Source organism: Carex rostrata, chromosome 24 (genome assembly GCF_964058835.1).
Source record: "Carex rostrata chromosome 24, lpCarRost1.2, whole genome shotgun sequence".
Taxonomy (NCBI): Eukaryota; Viridiplantae; Streptophyta; class Magnoliopsida; order Poales; family Cyperaceae; genus Carex; species Carex rostrata.
Genome location: NC_135941.1, coordinates 456,381 through 470,606, shown reverse-complemented (window position 1 = coordinate 470,606; position 14,226 = coordinate 456,381). Strand labels below are relative to the sequence as shown.

The 14,226-nt window shown below is 34.2% G+C and overlaps 2 protein-coding genes across 3 annotated transcripts; one reads left to right on the top strand and one right to left on the bottom strand.

Moving 5' to 3' along the window:
* Positions 1-2,850: 2,850 nt before the first annotated feature.
* LOC144575675 (protein ACCELERATED CELL DEATH 6-like) lies at positions 2,851-5,691 on the top strand. The gene is made up of 3 exons (XM_078325892.1): positions 2,851-3,703; positions 3,932-4,476; positions 4,592-5,691. The coding sequence occupies exons 1-3, from the start codon at positions 3,028-3,030 to the stop codon at positions 5,366-5,368; spliced, it is 1,998 nt and encodes a 665-aa protein (XP_078182018.1). The 5' UTR covers positions 2,851-3,027; the 3' UTR covers positions 5,369-5,691.
* Positions 5,692-7,424: 1,733 nt separating this feature from the next.
* LOC144575364 (nucleobase-ascorbate transporter 6-like) lies at positions 7,425-11,375 on the bottom strand. 2 transcript variants are annotated; one of them, XM_078325467.1, is made up of 15 exons: positions 11,016-11,124; positions 10,660-10,866; positions 10,191-10,288; positions 9,921-10,097; positions 9,733-9,833; positions 9,537-9,612; positions 9,379-9,438; positions 9,099-9,283; positions 8,912-9,008; positions 8,728-8,814; positions 8,577-8,635; positions 8,374-8,465; positions 8,170-8,247; positions 7,902-8,062; positions 7,425-7,816 (listed from the first exon to the last, which is right to left on the bottom strand). In XM_078325467.1, exons 2-15 carry the CDS (start codon positions 10,766-10,768, stop codon positions 7,598-7,600), a joined length of 1,599 nt encoding a protein of 532 aa, XP_078181593.1. In that variant the 5' UTR covers positions 10,769-10,866; positions 11,016-11,124; the 3' UTR covers positions 7,425-7,597. The 2 variants fall into 2 exon arrangements, with proteins under 2 accessions (XP_078181593.1, XP_078181592.1); XM_078325466.1 differs by having other exon boundaries at positions 10,660-11,375.
* Positions 11,376-14,226: the final 2,851 nt, after the last annotated feature.

The window sequence follows — 14,226 nt, the reverse complement described above, 5'->3', positions numbered from 1 at the left end:
GGATACGATTTCTTTTTAAACTACATTTTTCATTTATGATGTTAATTATTGAAATATATATCTTATATATGATATCAACAAATTAATTGTATAACTTGTATAACTTATATAATGATTTTGATCGGATGGATAATTTGTACTTAAATTTTGAATAGTTTATTCTCGCTCATTAATATATGATACCAACAAATTAATTGTTTTTCATAATATTTTAATGTCTATGTTAAAAAAATATATATATAGAGGAGTTTAATTTTATAAAAAACTAATATGATGCAAAAGTTTAGAAGAAAAAAAAAATGATTTGAGAGATCTACATTTCATTACTTGCAATTTTATTTTAGTTTTCATAATATTACCAATAAATAAATCCAACAAATTATATGATTTTATAACCACAATTTGTCATCCGCTAACTTAATTAGATTATAAATATGTATCTAACAAAGTCACATAATCATTGCTACAGTAAATAATCTTATCCTTGCAACTAAGCGTGAGGTGAATTCATAGGGGGCAATAATTGTTGATCTAGTCTCATTTTCAGAGCAAAAGGAAATAGTACTTGTAAGTCTAGGGTTGCAAATGAGTCGAATCGAATCAAAGTTAACTCAGTTCAAACCAATTTTAAATTGAACTAGTTCGAAATTGAAGTATGATTTGGAATTGAAAAGAAGAGTTCGAGTTGATTTGATGCGATTCGAACCATTTTCAAACCGAAATGGTTCAAAATTGAAGCAGAGTTTAGAACTAATAAAAGAGTTTCGAATCGAGTCAGACTTAGTTTGAGTTTGATTCAATCCAATTCGAACCGAACTGGGCTTGATTCGTTTCAGAACTGAGTTGGTTTGATTCGTTTCAAATCGAATCACGAGCTACGAGCTCTTTGTGCAACCGTACTTGTAACATTCTAATATTACATGAATTGGAAGGGTAATATCCTGCATTCCTGCTTATATCATGTAATGGTAAGACCGTAGGAGAAAAATACAAGTGATGAAGTTTCTCTTTCTTACAAGAACAGGGGACTAAAAAAATAAACAATTCTTTTTTAATCTTTTAATTTTATACAAAATAAACTCCAAAATGGATGGAGATCAACTTACTATGAAGTTAATTTAATATTACTTTGGGTTAAACTCATGAACACCTTTTGTTAAAGTTAAATTGCCCTGGCTTTAATAATAATTTTTTTTTATCTAAAATCCTGTTGAATCATGAATGGTCAAAATGGTCCCAAGAACAATTCCAAAAAAAATATTTTAACCAACTAATTGGGTCAAAATGGTCCAAAGAACAATGCCAAAAAAATTATTTTAAGTAGCTATTGGCCCAGCAAGTCATGTGCGCCGAAATACAAGGCACAAAGTGATAAAATGAAACAAGAAAAGATAAATAAATGAAAGGAAAAAGAGATCAGTCCTGACTTGGTTTTAAGTTCAAACCTGTTTTTCAGACTTGATGGGTCATTTTGCGGCGCCACAATATGTGCTTTCATCCCCACCATAGATTTTTTATTTTTATTTTTATTTTTAACCATTAAGCAGTGAATTAATTAATCATGTTGTTATCGGTTCCATCACGGCACGTTACGCACGTAACGCATGTCAATTGCGGACGTGATTCATGTATTATTTGACATGTATGCCTTTCATCGAAAATAACACGTCAAACACATCACGCAAACTGGTCACGTCACTTGACATATTATATGACTAATTATTTCAATATTATTTCTTTATTTTAATTTATTTTGTAATATTTTCTTAGATTTTAGCTTTTTTTTATTTCTGCTATGAACTAATATAAAATCTAAAAGAAAAAATAATTAATCGTATTAGTCATGTTTAATCACATCAGTGACTATTCGTGTAGCGATTGTCCTCCACTATTTTAATAAAGTCACTTCACGACACGTAACTTTGATTATGTACCTTTTCCTAATTTTAGTCACTAGATACATTAATTATGTTACATTTTTCCTTCCCCGCCTCTGAGAGGACAGTAATATATTTTATCAGCCCAATAGCCCACCAGAAGCTTGGCGAAACAAATATAATTGCCTCAAACTAATGGGCTTATAATCTGTAATTGTTTTAGTGTTGCTTAAAATAGGCCCCAAATTCAAGGGTGCTTTTAGGTACCCTGCAAAAAACCGGTGTTACGTTCCTTGATGAAGAAATAACATTCATTTAATATCTTAAAAATATATTTAAATTAAAAAAATTATAAGCCAGGATATGAGATTAGACTCATTAGGCAAAATTGTATTGTCAATGCTTCATGATTTGAAGCAAAAGGAATCAAGGTCCATTTGCTATCATTTTTTAAAGGGGGGATTCTGTCCATTTGCAAAGCGAAGCACCCCTCTACTGTTATATCACCAACAACACATACAAGTTATCTCAATTGTTCTTGACGAAGCAATGCGAGGCTTTTTGCTAGTTAATATATAAGAAAGATTCAATTTATTTGGGTTTGAGCTAAGAATCTTTCATTTAGTGGGTCAGGTCAAGTATCCATGAATAGTTCGAAAGATGCCGAATCTTATAGAAGGAATGTGAATTGTAAAACCCAAAGTAGAACTTCAGGTCTTTAAAGCTAATTAAATCTGTGCCAGACACTGTTACTAGGAAGTTTTATGCATGAGCGCCCTTTTACTTTTGAAATTATATTGCTCAACAGGTCAGAGTAAGAATTCTGATACAATGATCATAAAATTATGGCTCGGATCAGAGTAGGACCTTCATACAGTGTTTTATGAGTTTTGGCTCCTTATAAGTTACATTTTTGTATAATACATAAAGAAAGTAATAAAAGCATTCCTAGGTCTTACATACTATTAAGTTGTTCTTTGAGTACAAATCAATTAATCCAACATATATACTTTGAGTTAACTTAGAGGATCCTCACTCCATAAGCACACCCTTGACATAGATGAATAGAATTCTTATAAAAACTTCTATCAACTTTGTTATATTTCCATTTTAGATCTTGCAACATTTTTCCCATAGAATTTAACCAAATATGATAGCTATAGAGAGCCATCAAAGGGTATTCATACATACCGAGTTCCTAATTGCAGCACGACAAGGTGACGAATCTCGTTTTGCACGCCTTTTGGGACTTGAAGATGACAAAACTGAGGTTACCATCTATACAGATAAACAGTGCATTGCAAGAGATGAGCCCGACTTTCTTCTAGGAGTAACATACACGGGTAACTCGCTTCTACACCTAGCAGCTAGTTCCAACTTCTTGGGTCTCGCAAAAAAAATCTGGCATAGGGAGGAATCTCTTTTAACTGCTCGTAACAAGGTGCTTGAAACTCCTTTGCACTGTGCTGCAAAGAACGGAAACCGGGATATGGTTTCGCTCTTTATCGAATCCGCATCCGAAATGGGTGAAGACACAATGAAGGAAGTACTGAGGGCTCGGAACAAGGATGGAGAGACTGCTTTACACGAAGCAGCCCGGCATAACCACGCAGCTTTGGCGTCTTTATTAATTACTGCTGATCCGGAGTTAGCAAGTGTACTAGACCACCAAGGGATATCGGCATTTTACTTAGCAACCACATCGGGTTATCTCGATGTGGTGCGCAAAATGACACAAGGTTTGAATGGCATAGAAGTCTCTAAAGCTTGTTATGCTGGACCTGATGGGCAAACTGTGCTTCATGCTGCAGTTTTGAGGAGCAAAGGTAAATTAACAAATTAATTTCTTTTGTGAAGTTCATCTCAATCATATCTGATGGAATCCAAAAGTAATGCTGCATTGAAATGTATTAAATTATTTATGCAAGAATGAGTAATGAAATCTATCAGAATGACCAGAATATGGAACCAAGCTTAGATATGATTACCATAAACATAGGTGAATAAGTGAATATATAATAATACACTAATCCTTTTAAATTTTTTACCTCTAGAAATGACTGAAGAGATATTAAAATGGAAGCCGTTACTGGCAAAAATGCCAGATAACAGTGGGAGTACTCCCCTTCACTTTGCTGCTTCATACGGTTACGATAAAATCGCCCAAGTTTTATTGAACCATGATCATTCACTTGCATACATCTACGACTCCTGCGGATTTTTTTCCGTGCATGTTGCTGCAAAAATGGGCCATGTTGGGGTAATTAGTGCAATCATGGATTATTGCCCTGATTCTGACGAGCTTCTAGATGCTACAGGAAGAAACTTTCTTCATGTTGCAGCCAAAGAGGGGCAGCGTCCTGTAGTTTGGTTTATTTGTCGCACAATTTCAAAGCATAATAACATGAAGAATGCTAGAGACAATGACGGAAATACTCCACTCCATTTAGCAATTGATTCCGGGAATGAACACGTTATTAAACAGCTAATGCAAGACAAGGAAGTGTCCATAAATATATTTAACAAGAAGGGCTTAACTCTCCGGGATCTCTCGGCAATTGCTACTTTCAATGACGATGCAATTTCTCCAACTTTCCAGGTGAATAATGTACATTTAACTATAAATGCTCCTAATTAATTTTCCTAACAAAGTCGCCTATTTTTGATGCTCTAATGTTGTCTTACATTTCATTTACATTATTAATTAATTTCAGAAAGTGAACTTCTGGATAGAGAGGTCCACAGAAATGTTAGGAGCTTATTGTGGCGCAAGGCGGTGGGACCAGTTCACTGACAATTATACTACAAAAGAAGATGCAGAAAAGGCGAATAAAAAACTCACAAATGCAATCCAAACCATTGGTTTAGGCTCTGTACTCATTGCTACTGCAACATTCGCTGCTGCATTTGCCTTGCCAGGAGGTTATCGAGCTGACGATCACTCCAAATCTGGGTCACCTACTCTAGCACACAAATATGCTTTTAGTGCATTTCTTGTCTCAGATGCCATGGCCTTTATGTTGGCCTTTCATAGCACAATGATACTCCTATTCCGTGGAGTAACTTCATCCAAGCCCCATTTGAAGAAGAAGTTCGTGTCCGTAGCTCTATGGTTTATTATTTTGGCATCCAGGTGCACTGTTTTATCATTTTCACTTGCAGTTTTTGTGGTCCTATCTCCCGTCAACAAGTTGCTCGGAATTCTTATTGTTGTTGGTGCTGTCATATTTCAATATGATGGATTTGGCCGAGATTATGGATTCACTACTCGTGTAATATCTCGAAGGCAAGGTTTGATGCAACTGTTTCGAAAGAAACTACCGGAGGCTACACTTAGGCATAATCTACCTGCAGCATGGTTCCGATATGTGCTCTCCTTTATAATGTATTGTGAAGCTTTGTGGTTGCCTATTGTGTTTACAGCTGTGGTTCCCCTAATAATGAGCCTTCTTTGGGATTGTGGTAAATTTGTTGGTAAACATATGAAGTGACACATTTAGTTTCGTGTACCCTTTTCATATAAAATGTTTTGTAATGGGAGAAAAGTCTAGATGTTTCATCATTTTGATTCAATAATTTAATCTTGATCTGAACTTCACCGTATATAAATTAGTCAAATTTGTGTTTTCATTTACCCCTGTAAAATTAATGTACTTGTTGTAATAATGGAATTTCTAATATGTCTAGTAAATGAGATGAATTTTTAGTCAAATGCATATGTACTTTCTATGTATAAATAGAGATAAATTGTAAAAATGAAGAAAATTTAATTTTGTTCCCGAAGAAAACAAAGTTGAGATTTGCAACAGATAAAACTGTACCTTTCTTATGCAGTTTGTCCAGAAACTGATGCTGAGTATTTTCTTTTCCTTGGAAAGTTTAGTATTGAGACCATCATTTCTCACAACAGAAAACTTCCAGTTCACCCTGCAAAATCAAGGAATCCATACTGTACGACTCATTAGACCTGAGACTTCCGAAGGCCATTTTGAAATCGAATTTGGTGATGTTCCATAGGACGGACCCGGTCTCTATGTGACATTTCGTCGAACAGTTGGTGGACAGCATTGAAGGAGAAATTGAAGAGTTGTTATGTTTTGAAAAGCTTGATTAGATGACCTAACCTAAGCATGCAGCCAGGGTTTTTTAGCAATGGCGGGTTCTAATTTGAGATAGGTCAATCCAATAAATAAGGGAGAGGATTTAGACTCCTGGTAAGGGAAGGGAATGGCATGATCCATTAAACGATTTGTTTGGGCAGAAGTATGGAGTGTTATAAGATATATTTAGTGCTTGATTACAATTAGAAAAATTGTACTGTCAAGGCTCCATGATTTGAAGCAAAAGGCATCAAGATCCATTTGCTATCAATTTTCTTCTTGGTGTACATTTGCTAGAATTCATATTATCTGAGGTAACACAATATTTCTATTTAGATCTAGACCGTCCGATCAGAATCCGCACAAATATTAAAGGGCCCGTGCATTCCACCTCAAGCCAGATTTGCCCGGATTCTGATCGGACGGTTGAAATTTAAACAGGAAATGCTTTGTTACCTTAGAGGATATAAAACGCACGGTCCAGATTTGCTATATTTTTATCTTTTTGTTGTACATTTGCTTGAATTCATATCACATGAGGTAACACAATATTTCTATTTAAATCCGGACCGTCCGATCAGAATCAACACGAATATTAAAGGACCCTTGTGCATTCTACCTCGGATCAGTTAACCCGAATTCTGATCAGACGGTCTAGATCTAAACGGAAATATTCTGTTACCTCAGAGGATATGGATCAGACGTTCCGGATTTATCATCCCATTTTAGCATTTAGATCCATTTGCTATAATGTTTTGAAATTATGGGCTTCTTTAGCACATCTTAAAACAGGCTGGGCTTTCTATATGTGCTCATTTTCAAATCTATTCATCAATCAGGAACACATTTGACAGTTAATATTGAGTAGAACTAGGTTGTTCTTAAGCTCACCAAAGTGTTTGGTGAGCTTAACTCAAAAATCTATCAAATCAGTTTTAAATGACGAATCTGAACTGTTAGAATCCGCCTACCTTACGAGTGATGCGTTTACATGTGTAAATTTTAAATATTCGAATTAATTTAGTATAAAGTCAATTGGTCAAAATTAGAAGGTTAATAAATTAATTTTAGTGCATTCATTTTTTGAACGCTTTTTGACCGCTTGATTTTATACTAAATTAATTTGAATATTTTAAATTTTCACATGTAGACATATTACTCGTAAGATAGGCGAATTTCAATGGTTCAAATTCATCATTTAAAATCAATTTGATGAGTTTTGAAATTAAGCTCACAAAACACTTTGGTGAGCTTAAGAACACCCTAGTTCTACTAGTTAATATTTCATAAATTTTAGGTTGATTTTTTTCAGGGTCAATGAACAATTCACATTATGTGCATCCGAAAGTACTTCGTATCTCAAAAATAAGCTTGCAATAATATTATTTTGTTGCTTTGCATCCCCAGATGGAACAAAACATCAAAACAAAACGATTATGATGCTCTCTTTCAACAAAGTAGTAATTTGATTAGAACATTGTTTCTACTAACACATGTACAAAAGCATTTTCCAGCTAAGTTGGAATATCAAATCTCAGTTATTTCATCAGTACTCCAAATATATAATTCCCCCCAGTAACTAAAATTAAAACTCACAAAATATTACATATCCCTTCAATTTTAAACAGATGGAAAGAATTTATTGAGATTAAATGGCAGCGAGTAGAATTCTTCACTTCTCGGATCAGTCCGGAAAGATCTAAATTTGTCCCACCAGTGGTATCCTCTATCTTTCCTTGTAGTATTATCGCCTTTGTTAAGGGTTGTATCCAGAAAATATGCAAACAAGCCCGCCACAAATGGTTTCGACGAGAACGGTACGTTAATAATATCATTGAACTGTCAGAAAGAATAAAAAAAAAACAGAGATATCAGAAATCTAATTGAACGCACACTGAGGCAAGATTGAAGTTTTAATACGTACCCATCTAGCTCCGGTATGAACTGGCCCGTATCCGGCCACGGAAGTATACTCGTTAAAATATTGTGGTACTGATAATCCCATGAAAAAAGAGAAACCGAGAATGAACTTTGTTCGGAAACTGTTCAAGTTGCAAAACTGTAGAAAAGTGAGCCCCACAGAACCTGTTTAGTGACAATGTATGTTATTAACAGTAAATCCAACAATACAGTGTTTATGCAATAATAAATCATTCTTAATAAATTATTTCACGATTTATACTGCAACATACCAACGTATGCAAAGAAGATGCAATAAAGGGCCGCGAATATCGGTAGTGGAATTGATGCGAAGACTGCTCCAAATTTCCCTATTTTTTATGAACAAGAAAAGGACAAGTTAACACTACTGCTAACAAAGAATTTCATTCGGTATAACAATTTAGCATACATTTATATGAACTAATATAACTCAGACTTTGGGAGGTTTTACGTACCGAGAACAGAGAAGAATAACATGAACCCTGCCGAAATTTGCACAACACGCCTACTTCCGACACGTGTCAGTGTCAATAACCCGACATTTTCACTGGACAAAACATGTATCAGTTAAAAAAAGAGTAAAGTGTCTAAATTGATTATTTCAATTGAACGTTTGAAATATCATGCATAGTTCAAAAAAAAAAAAAAAGTAGCTTACACTGAAACCGTGGATCCAACTAAGGTTCCCCAAAACCCATCAAAGAGCAGAGCAATTCCCTATATGCGATGTAAAAGTGCAAGTATAAAGAATCAAGAATAACATAGAATAACTAGAAATTAAGAATTATATAAAGATAATGTAATCATACTTGCCAACCAATGCCACGGCTAAGAACTGATGCTGGTATCATAGTAGCACTTGCACACCTTGCAGCGGCAATGTATGCACCAGTAGACTATTGAAAACAACAAAAGAGGAAATAATGAAACCGGAATAAAGTGGATCATGTGATAAAATGAAAACAATTAGAATATCATACAAAAAATGGAAACCTCGACAAGAACAACAAAGGAAGCGGCCATCATTGCAAAGGCTTCACCGGCGTCAAATGTCGGAGCACCCCATTGAAATGGGTAAGGAATCCTTATCCTGTGATTTCATGCCATGTACTATTTCCATTTAAACTATAAACCAGGTAAAACTAAGAATTTGTAAACAAAGCATTGTGTAAACTTGTACCATGGAGAACCGCCAACTAGGCCTGAGCTGTCAGTACGGCAGTGTAACTGAGTCTTAGGCCTTGCATGCTTGTAGGCCCCACCAACAGTGAGCAGGTACGCATAAAGCCACACAATTGAGACAGTGAATATCACCGCAAACCGGTCAAAGATGGGTTTGTCTGTGTTTATGACATGCGGTACATACTGACAAAGAGGAGAGGGGATTATTGCTACATAATCATCAAGTAACACATCAAAAATATAATTGTTTGGATCAATAAAAGTATTTGAAAATGTACCTGACAAAATACTAGTAAAAGAATAATCTCGGGAAGTCCAATTTCGACGCACTTAGCAACCTACATTGTCGTTCAATGGTACATCAAGAATTACACATGCATGCTCATAAATAGAAAAAAGAACTGAACTATAGATGAAGAGACCGAGACAGTTTTACCCCTGGGAAACCTAGTTCATAGAGGCCAAATCCAGCTAACGCAACCAGAGGAACTGCTGATAGCGGGCTTAAATATCTGAATTTAAGATTAAAATAAAGAACTAAAGTTTATATTTGAAGCAGAGATGTTCTGTTTTGTCCATAAATTTTAGTATATATACAAAAATGAATAAGAAGAAATGTGCATGGTACCAACCTGAGCACATTACGCCAAAGACCACTGAAACCAAGAACAATTTGTAGTGTAGAGGCAACAAGTAGGGCACCTTGAGTACCTCGCATAATCCGTAAGAATTTCTACACAAAAACTAGAATATAAGTTTCAAAAACTCGTACCACAACAAACTCTTAATGCGTATAAATTTCATGAAAGGCCATGAGTACCTCATGAGGATCCGGTTCGTTGTTGTAACGGCCGGCCAATATAATGGAGATGGTGGGGGCCACAAATGTATATGAACTACCAATGACGACCGGTAAGCGGGTCCCAAAGAAGGTTTGGCACAGAGTGTTTATGCCGGATACGAACAGAATCGTTTGAACAACTTTCGCTTTGTCATCCTAAATTCAATAGGCAAGTAAACATTTTGCTAATAAATTGACACCATGGAGGAGAATATATGTATATATAAAAGGATGAAATTGGAGAATTACATTGTCTCCTCCCATTTGAGGTACAAGAGCTGTGGGGATTATTACGGTGGTGCCGAGCATTACAAGAAAATGCTGGAAACCAAGAAGAATTGCCTCGGCTACATGAAAAAAAAAAAAATTAACAGGTTAACATAATCAGCTAAAATGATAAAAATTAATGATTGCTTGAAACCAATATAAAAAATCCTTATATAAATTTATAATTGCAAAAGATTTGAACTGTAATGGGTCCATTAGATGGTGACATATCAGAGCTTGGCAAAAAGGCAGAGAAGTGTGATTAACCAAATTTCCTTGCATGGTTTTTTTAACTGTACAATAATCATCACTAAAAACTGTACATGACAAAATTTAAGAGAACTCTACAAAAGAGACCCAATTGATTGCTACTTTGGTAGATAAGTTAATAATAACTGAACAGGAGCAAGAACAGAGCATAATAAACAAAAACAGAGCATAGCAAACTTACGCCAAGGAGGAGGGCTAGTGATGCAATAGGAGACATTAGGCAACTGATCCTTCACTGGATGTGGTTGCAACTCGTCTTGCTTTGGTGGCGGCGCAGATCCTCCCGCCATTTTTAACCTTTTCTCTCAAAACCCACAAACGATTTTTGCTTCAAAAAGCACAACTCTTTTCACCAAAACCCCCAAATTTGAAACAAAAGAAGAAACCCCTGTCAAAAAGTAAAAGATGGTAACTTTTTAGAGACGAAGGCACTATGAAAAGCTACTGCTCAGTTCACAACTAGCAGGTCTCTCTCTCTCTCTCTCTCTCTGTGAAAGGAATCAGCTTTTAGTCTCCTTTCAGCTTTTTCTTTGGTACCTCTTTTATTATCTCGCTCTTTCTTCCCAATTTCCCAAAAGGTGGCTTCACCATGAAGAAAAGAATGGCATCTCTCTTCTTGATTGAAGAAAAGAAAATGAGAGGGGGTTTAGTAAAAGATTGTAATCTTTTCAACTTGTCTTTTCTCTTCTCTTTGGTTTCTCTATTCAAGCACCAAAGCCAAGAAGATAGTGTAAAGCTCGTGCCTTTTCACTGCAGCATGATACAGGTTACAGGTTACAGGTTCTGGTTCGCAGAGCAGAGCAGCTGATATGGATTCTCTCTCTGTATTTTGAAATCAGAATGGAGTGGGTGAATTTGGAATTTTGCGACTGTAAAACGAATATGAAATAGTTGTATTTGTATGGGTTTTGAAGAGAAGAGGTAGCTAGGTTATTTTGGTGAATATTTAATAGTTGGAACTTGGAAGGGGCCAGAGGGAATTGATTCGTTATTGTTTGCTATTTTGTTTCTGTGGTTGTCAACTTGTTACCAGGGAACAATTATTCCTTCGAGAATACGTAAAAAATTGTGCCAATGCGAAGTCACTGTAGTGTTCTCGAAAACAAAAGAAAAAAAAAACAAAGAAAGAAAAAAAATATAGATAAATTTATATTCGCCAGTTAAGAATTAAGATGAGTGTGGTAAACAGTGATATACGGTGGTAGAACGGATATGATATTTTGAAGCGATTAATGAAAATAATTGAAAATAATCGAAAATAATCAGTCAAATAGTTGAAAAAATCTGTAATATTTTGATAGTTGTCAACGATTAATTGATTGATTAATCAGCTTAAATAACTATTTTTTTACAACATTGGTTAAGATGAAAGAATGCATACTAGAGTTGAAAACTTCAAATGTCTTTATTTTATAATTTCATCGTTATTATTTAATAATATGTTAGAATAAAGATGTGATATATAATTTTTTCTTTACATTCATATAAAAATTTATCATTTTTTATTTTATATTTATACGAATCAATAAGTTGAACGTTCATAATTTATTCATCATATCAATGTATTTACAATTTTATTTTGATATTCGACTTTTAAATTTGAAGTTCATAATGTAAAAAAAAAAAAAAAAAAAAAACTGAAGGCATAATTAATAAAGATATCTAAATCGTCCTCGTGAATATATTTTTTTACAAAAAAATAAAAATATATCCGGTGGATTTTTCTCTTTTATTATAGCTGTTCAGATTGAATGATTGCACAAATATAAGTGGAGGATTTTCTCTTTTATTGTAATTGCATGAAGGTATTGCGGGAAATCATGCATGGTTCAGTGACACACACATTGCAAGTTAGTAAAATGTCATTTTCAAGAGAAAAAAATGATGTTGGTCGCAGAGATTTTGATCAGAAACAGTAAACCAGCCAGGGTACAAAGTTTTTGTCTTTCCATATATCATGCCATGATTGCAGCTCTGCTGTCCAACAATACCAAGAGTCAGTCCGTATTGTACAAATACTTTAAAAAAGTTTGATCTTTTTGGAAATAAAGCAGAGCATTTTATTGAGATCATTCAATTTAGACCAAACATATTTAAATTGTGCACCTACAACCTACACCTGAATAGCACTTGATGTGGACCTGTGATTAAGAGAGATTTAAATGAAATCTCCAATTGCCACTAGGAGTTCATAATGTTTAGATCCGGACCGTCTAATCAGAATTCGTATCAAATCTTATTTGATTTTTGTGCGGATCCTGATTATACGGTCCGGACCTAAATAAAAATATTATGTTACTTTAGACTGTGTTCTAGAATTCAAGACGCAAAGGAAGAGACTCGCATCTTCTGAGATATATTTTGTGTGACTTTGTGGAAAATTTCTATCGTTCAAATACGTATGCACAAAACTCAAAACTCAAATAATACTAGTCGCGCTATCTATGAATAGGAACTGGATACGTTGGTCACACAAAATATGAGATAACTCGGAGAATACGCATTTCAGAGAAAGGGGAAGAGAAGGTGGTAAGGAGGGTGAACTAAGCTCATTTCCCTCTAAACAGTAAACATGCATTCTGATTTGGGAGTGAACGACTTCGCCAAATCTGCAAATTAAGGGCTCTCACTTCCGCTCCCTCTCTGAGTCTCTCTTATAAAATAGGTAAACTTATCCGGTCAAATACGATCTGACGATAGCTCCGTACAGTGTTTTGTCCCTTCCCCTCTCTCTGCGTACTCCCATCTAGAGCACAGTCTTAGCTAAAATTAATTATTGTCACTGAAAGGTTTGTGAATTTAGACTGTTATTTAACCTGTCGTTGCTAGTATTGTCGCCTTCAAATCATCAATTGGATGGTCTCGTATTAATTGCAAAACTGTGACTAGCATGACAAGCATGAGCCACATGAAATTTACCATTTTTTTTCTAAGTTATTACATCTTTATTTTTTTGCTTCAACTTGATTCAAGATTTTCTGAAAAAGACACTGGATGAATTCTACAACAATATCAAAGGCATACTTAATATGTTTATCTTGTTAATCACTCTCTGTAATTTTGTAATAACAAAATTTTAAAATTTTATATGTCAAAATAAAACTATTGAATATGATCAACAACATTTCATCTATGAACGTGTAAACGGTTATCGCTTCAATATTGTTTTCATTGTATCAAGAACTTACAAAAATACGTTGATGTAGATAATTTATTGTTATTGAATTTTTCAACTTATTGACTCATAGGCAAAATCAAAAAGTAATTATTTTTATGAGCATATAGAAATAATAACATAAATTACATTTAACGAATTTATGTTGATACATAAATTTTAGAATTTTTGTTATATAAAAAATTTAAAATAAAGGCACAATGGAGACAAAATAAATAAATTAATGTATTAATAGTATTGACGTAATGCGGAAATAAATCTAAAACTCACATCTAAAATACTGATTTTGAAGTTATAATTCAAGTTTCAGAACAACAACAATTTTATTTTAAAATTTTAAATTTATTTCTATAAACATAACTTTAAAATTGGAAAAATCATTATAAAAAAAGTTTATCCCGTACGGAGGAATTTGAACAATTGAGAAAATAAAAAGGTTTTCCAATTGGCCATTATGTTTTGTCTGTTAATACAAATCCAAAATTAAAGTTAGCTTTTGAAAGTATTGCTTTTAAGAGAATAAACTTTTTTCATGCATGTACATTATCAAAAAAATATAAAAAGGGGAACAGT

Bases quoted from the DNA above. Each gene is read 5' to 3' on its own strand.
- LOC144575675 (XM_078325892.1), top strand. From the start codon at position 3,028: ATGATAGCTATAGAGAGCCATCAAAGGGTATTCATACATACCGAGTTC. The intron at 3,704-3,931 runs GTAAATTAACAA...TTTTACCTCTAG, and splicing joins TGCAGTTTTGAGGAGCAAAG to AAATGACTGAAGAGATATTA. The intron at 4,477-4,591 runs GTGAATAATGTA...AATTAATTTCAG, and splicing joins CAATTTCTCCAACTTTCCAG to AAAGTGAACTTCTGGATAGA.
- LOC144575364 (XM_078325466.1), bottom strand. From the start codon at position 10,768: ATGGCGGGAGGATCTGCGCCGCCACCAAAGCAAGACGAGTTGCAACCA. The intron at 10,289-10,659 runs GTAAGTTTGCTA...TTTTTCATGTAG, and splicing joins CACTAGCCCTCCTCCTTGGC to CCGAGGCAATTCTTCTTGGT. The intron at 9,284-9,378 runs GTACATTTTCAA...CCTCTTTGTCAG, and splicing joins TTTTACTAGTATTTTGTCAG to TATGTACCGCATGTCATAAA.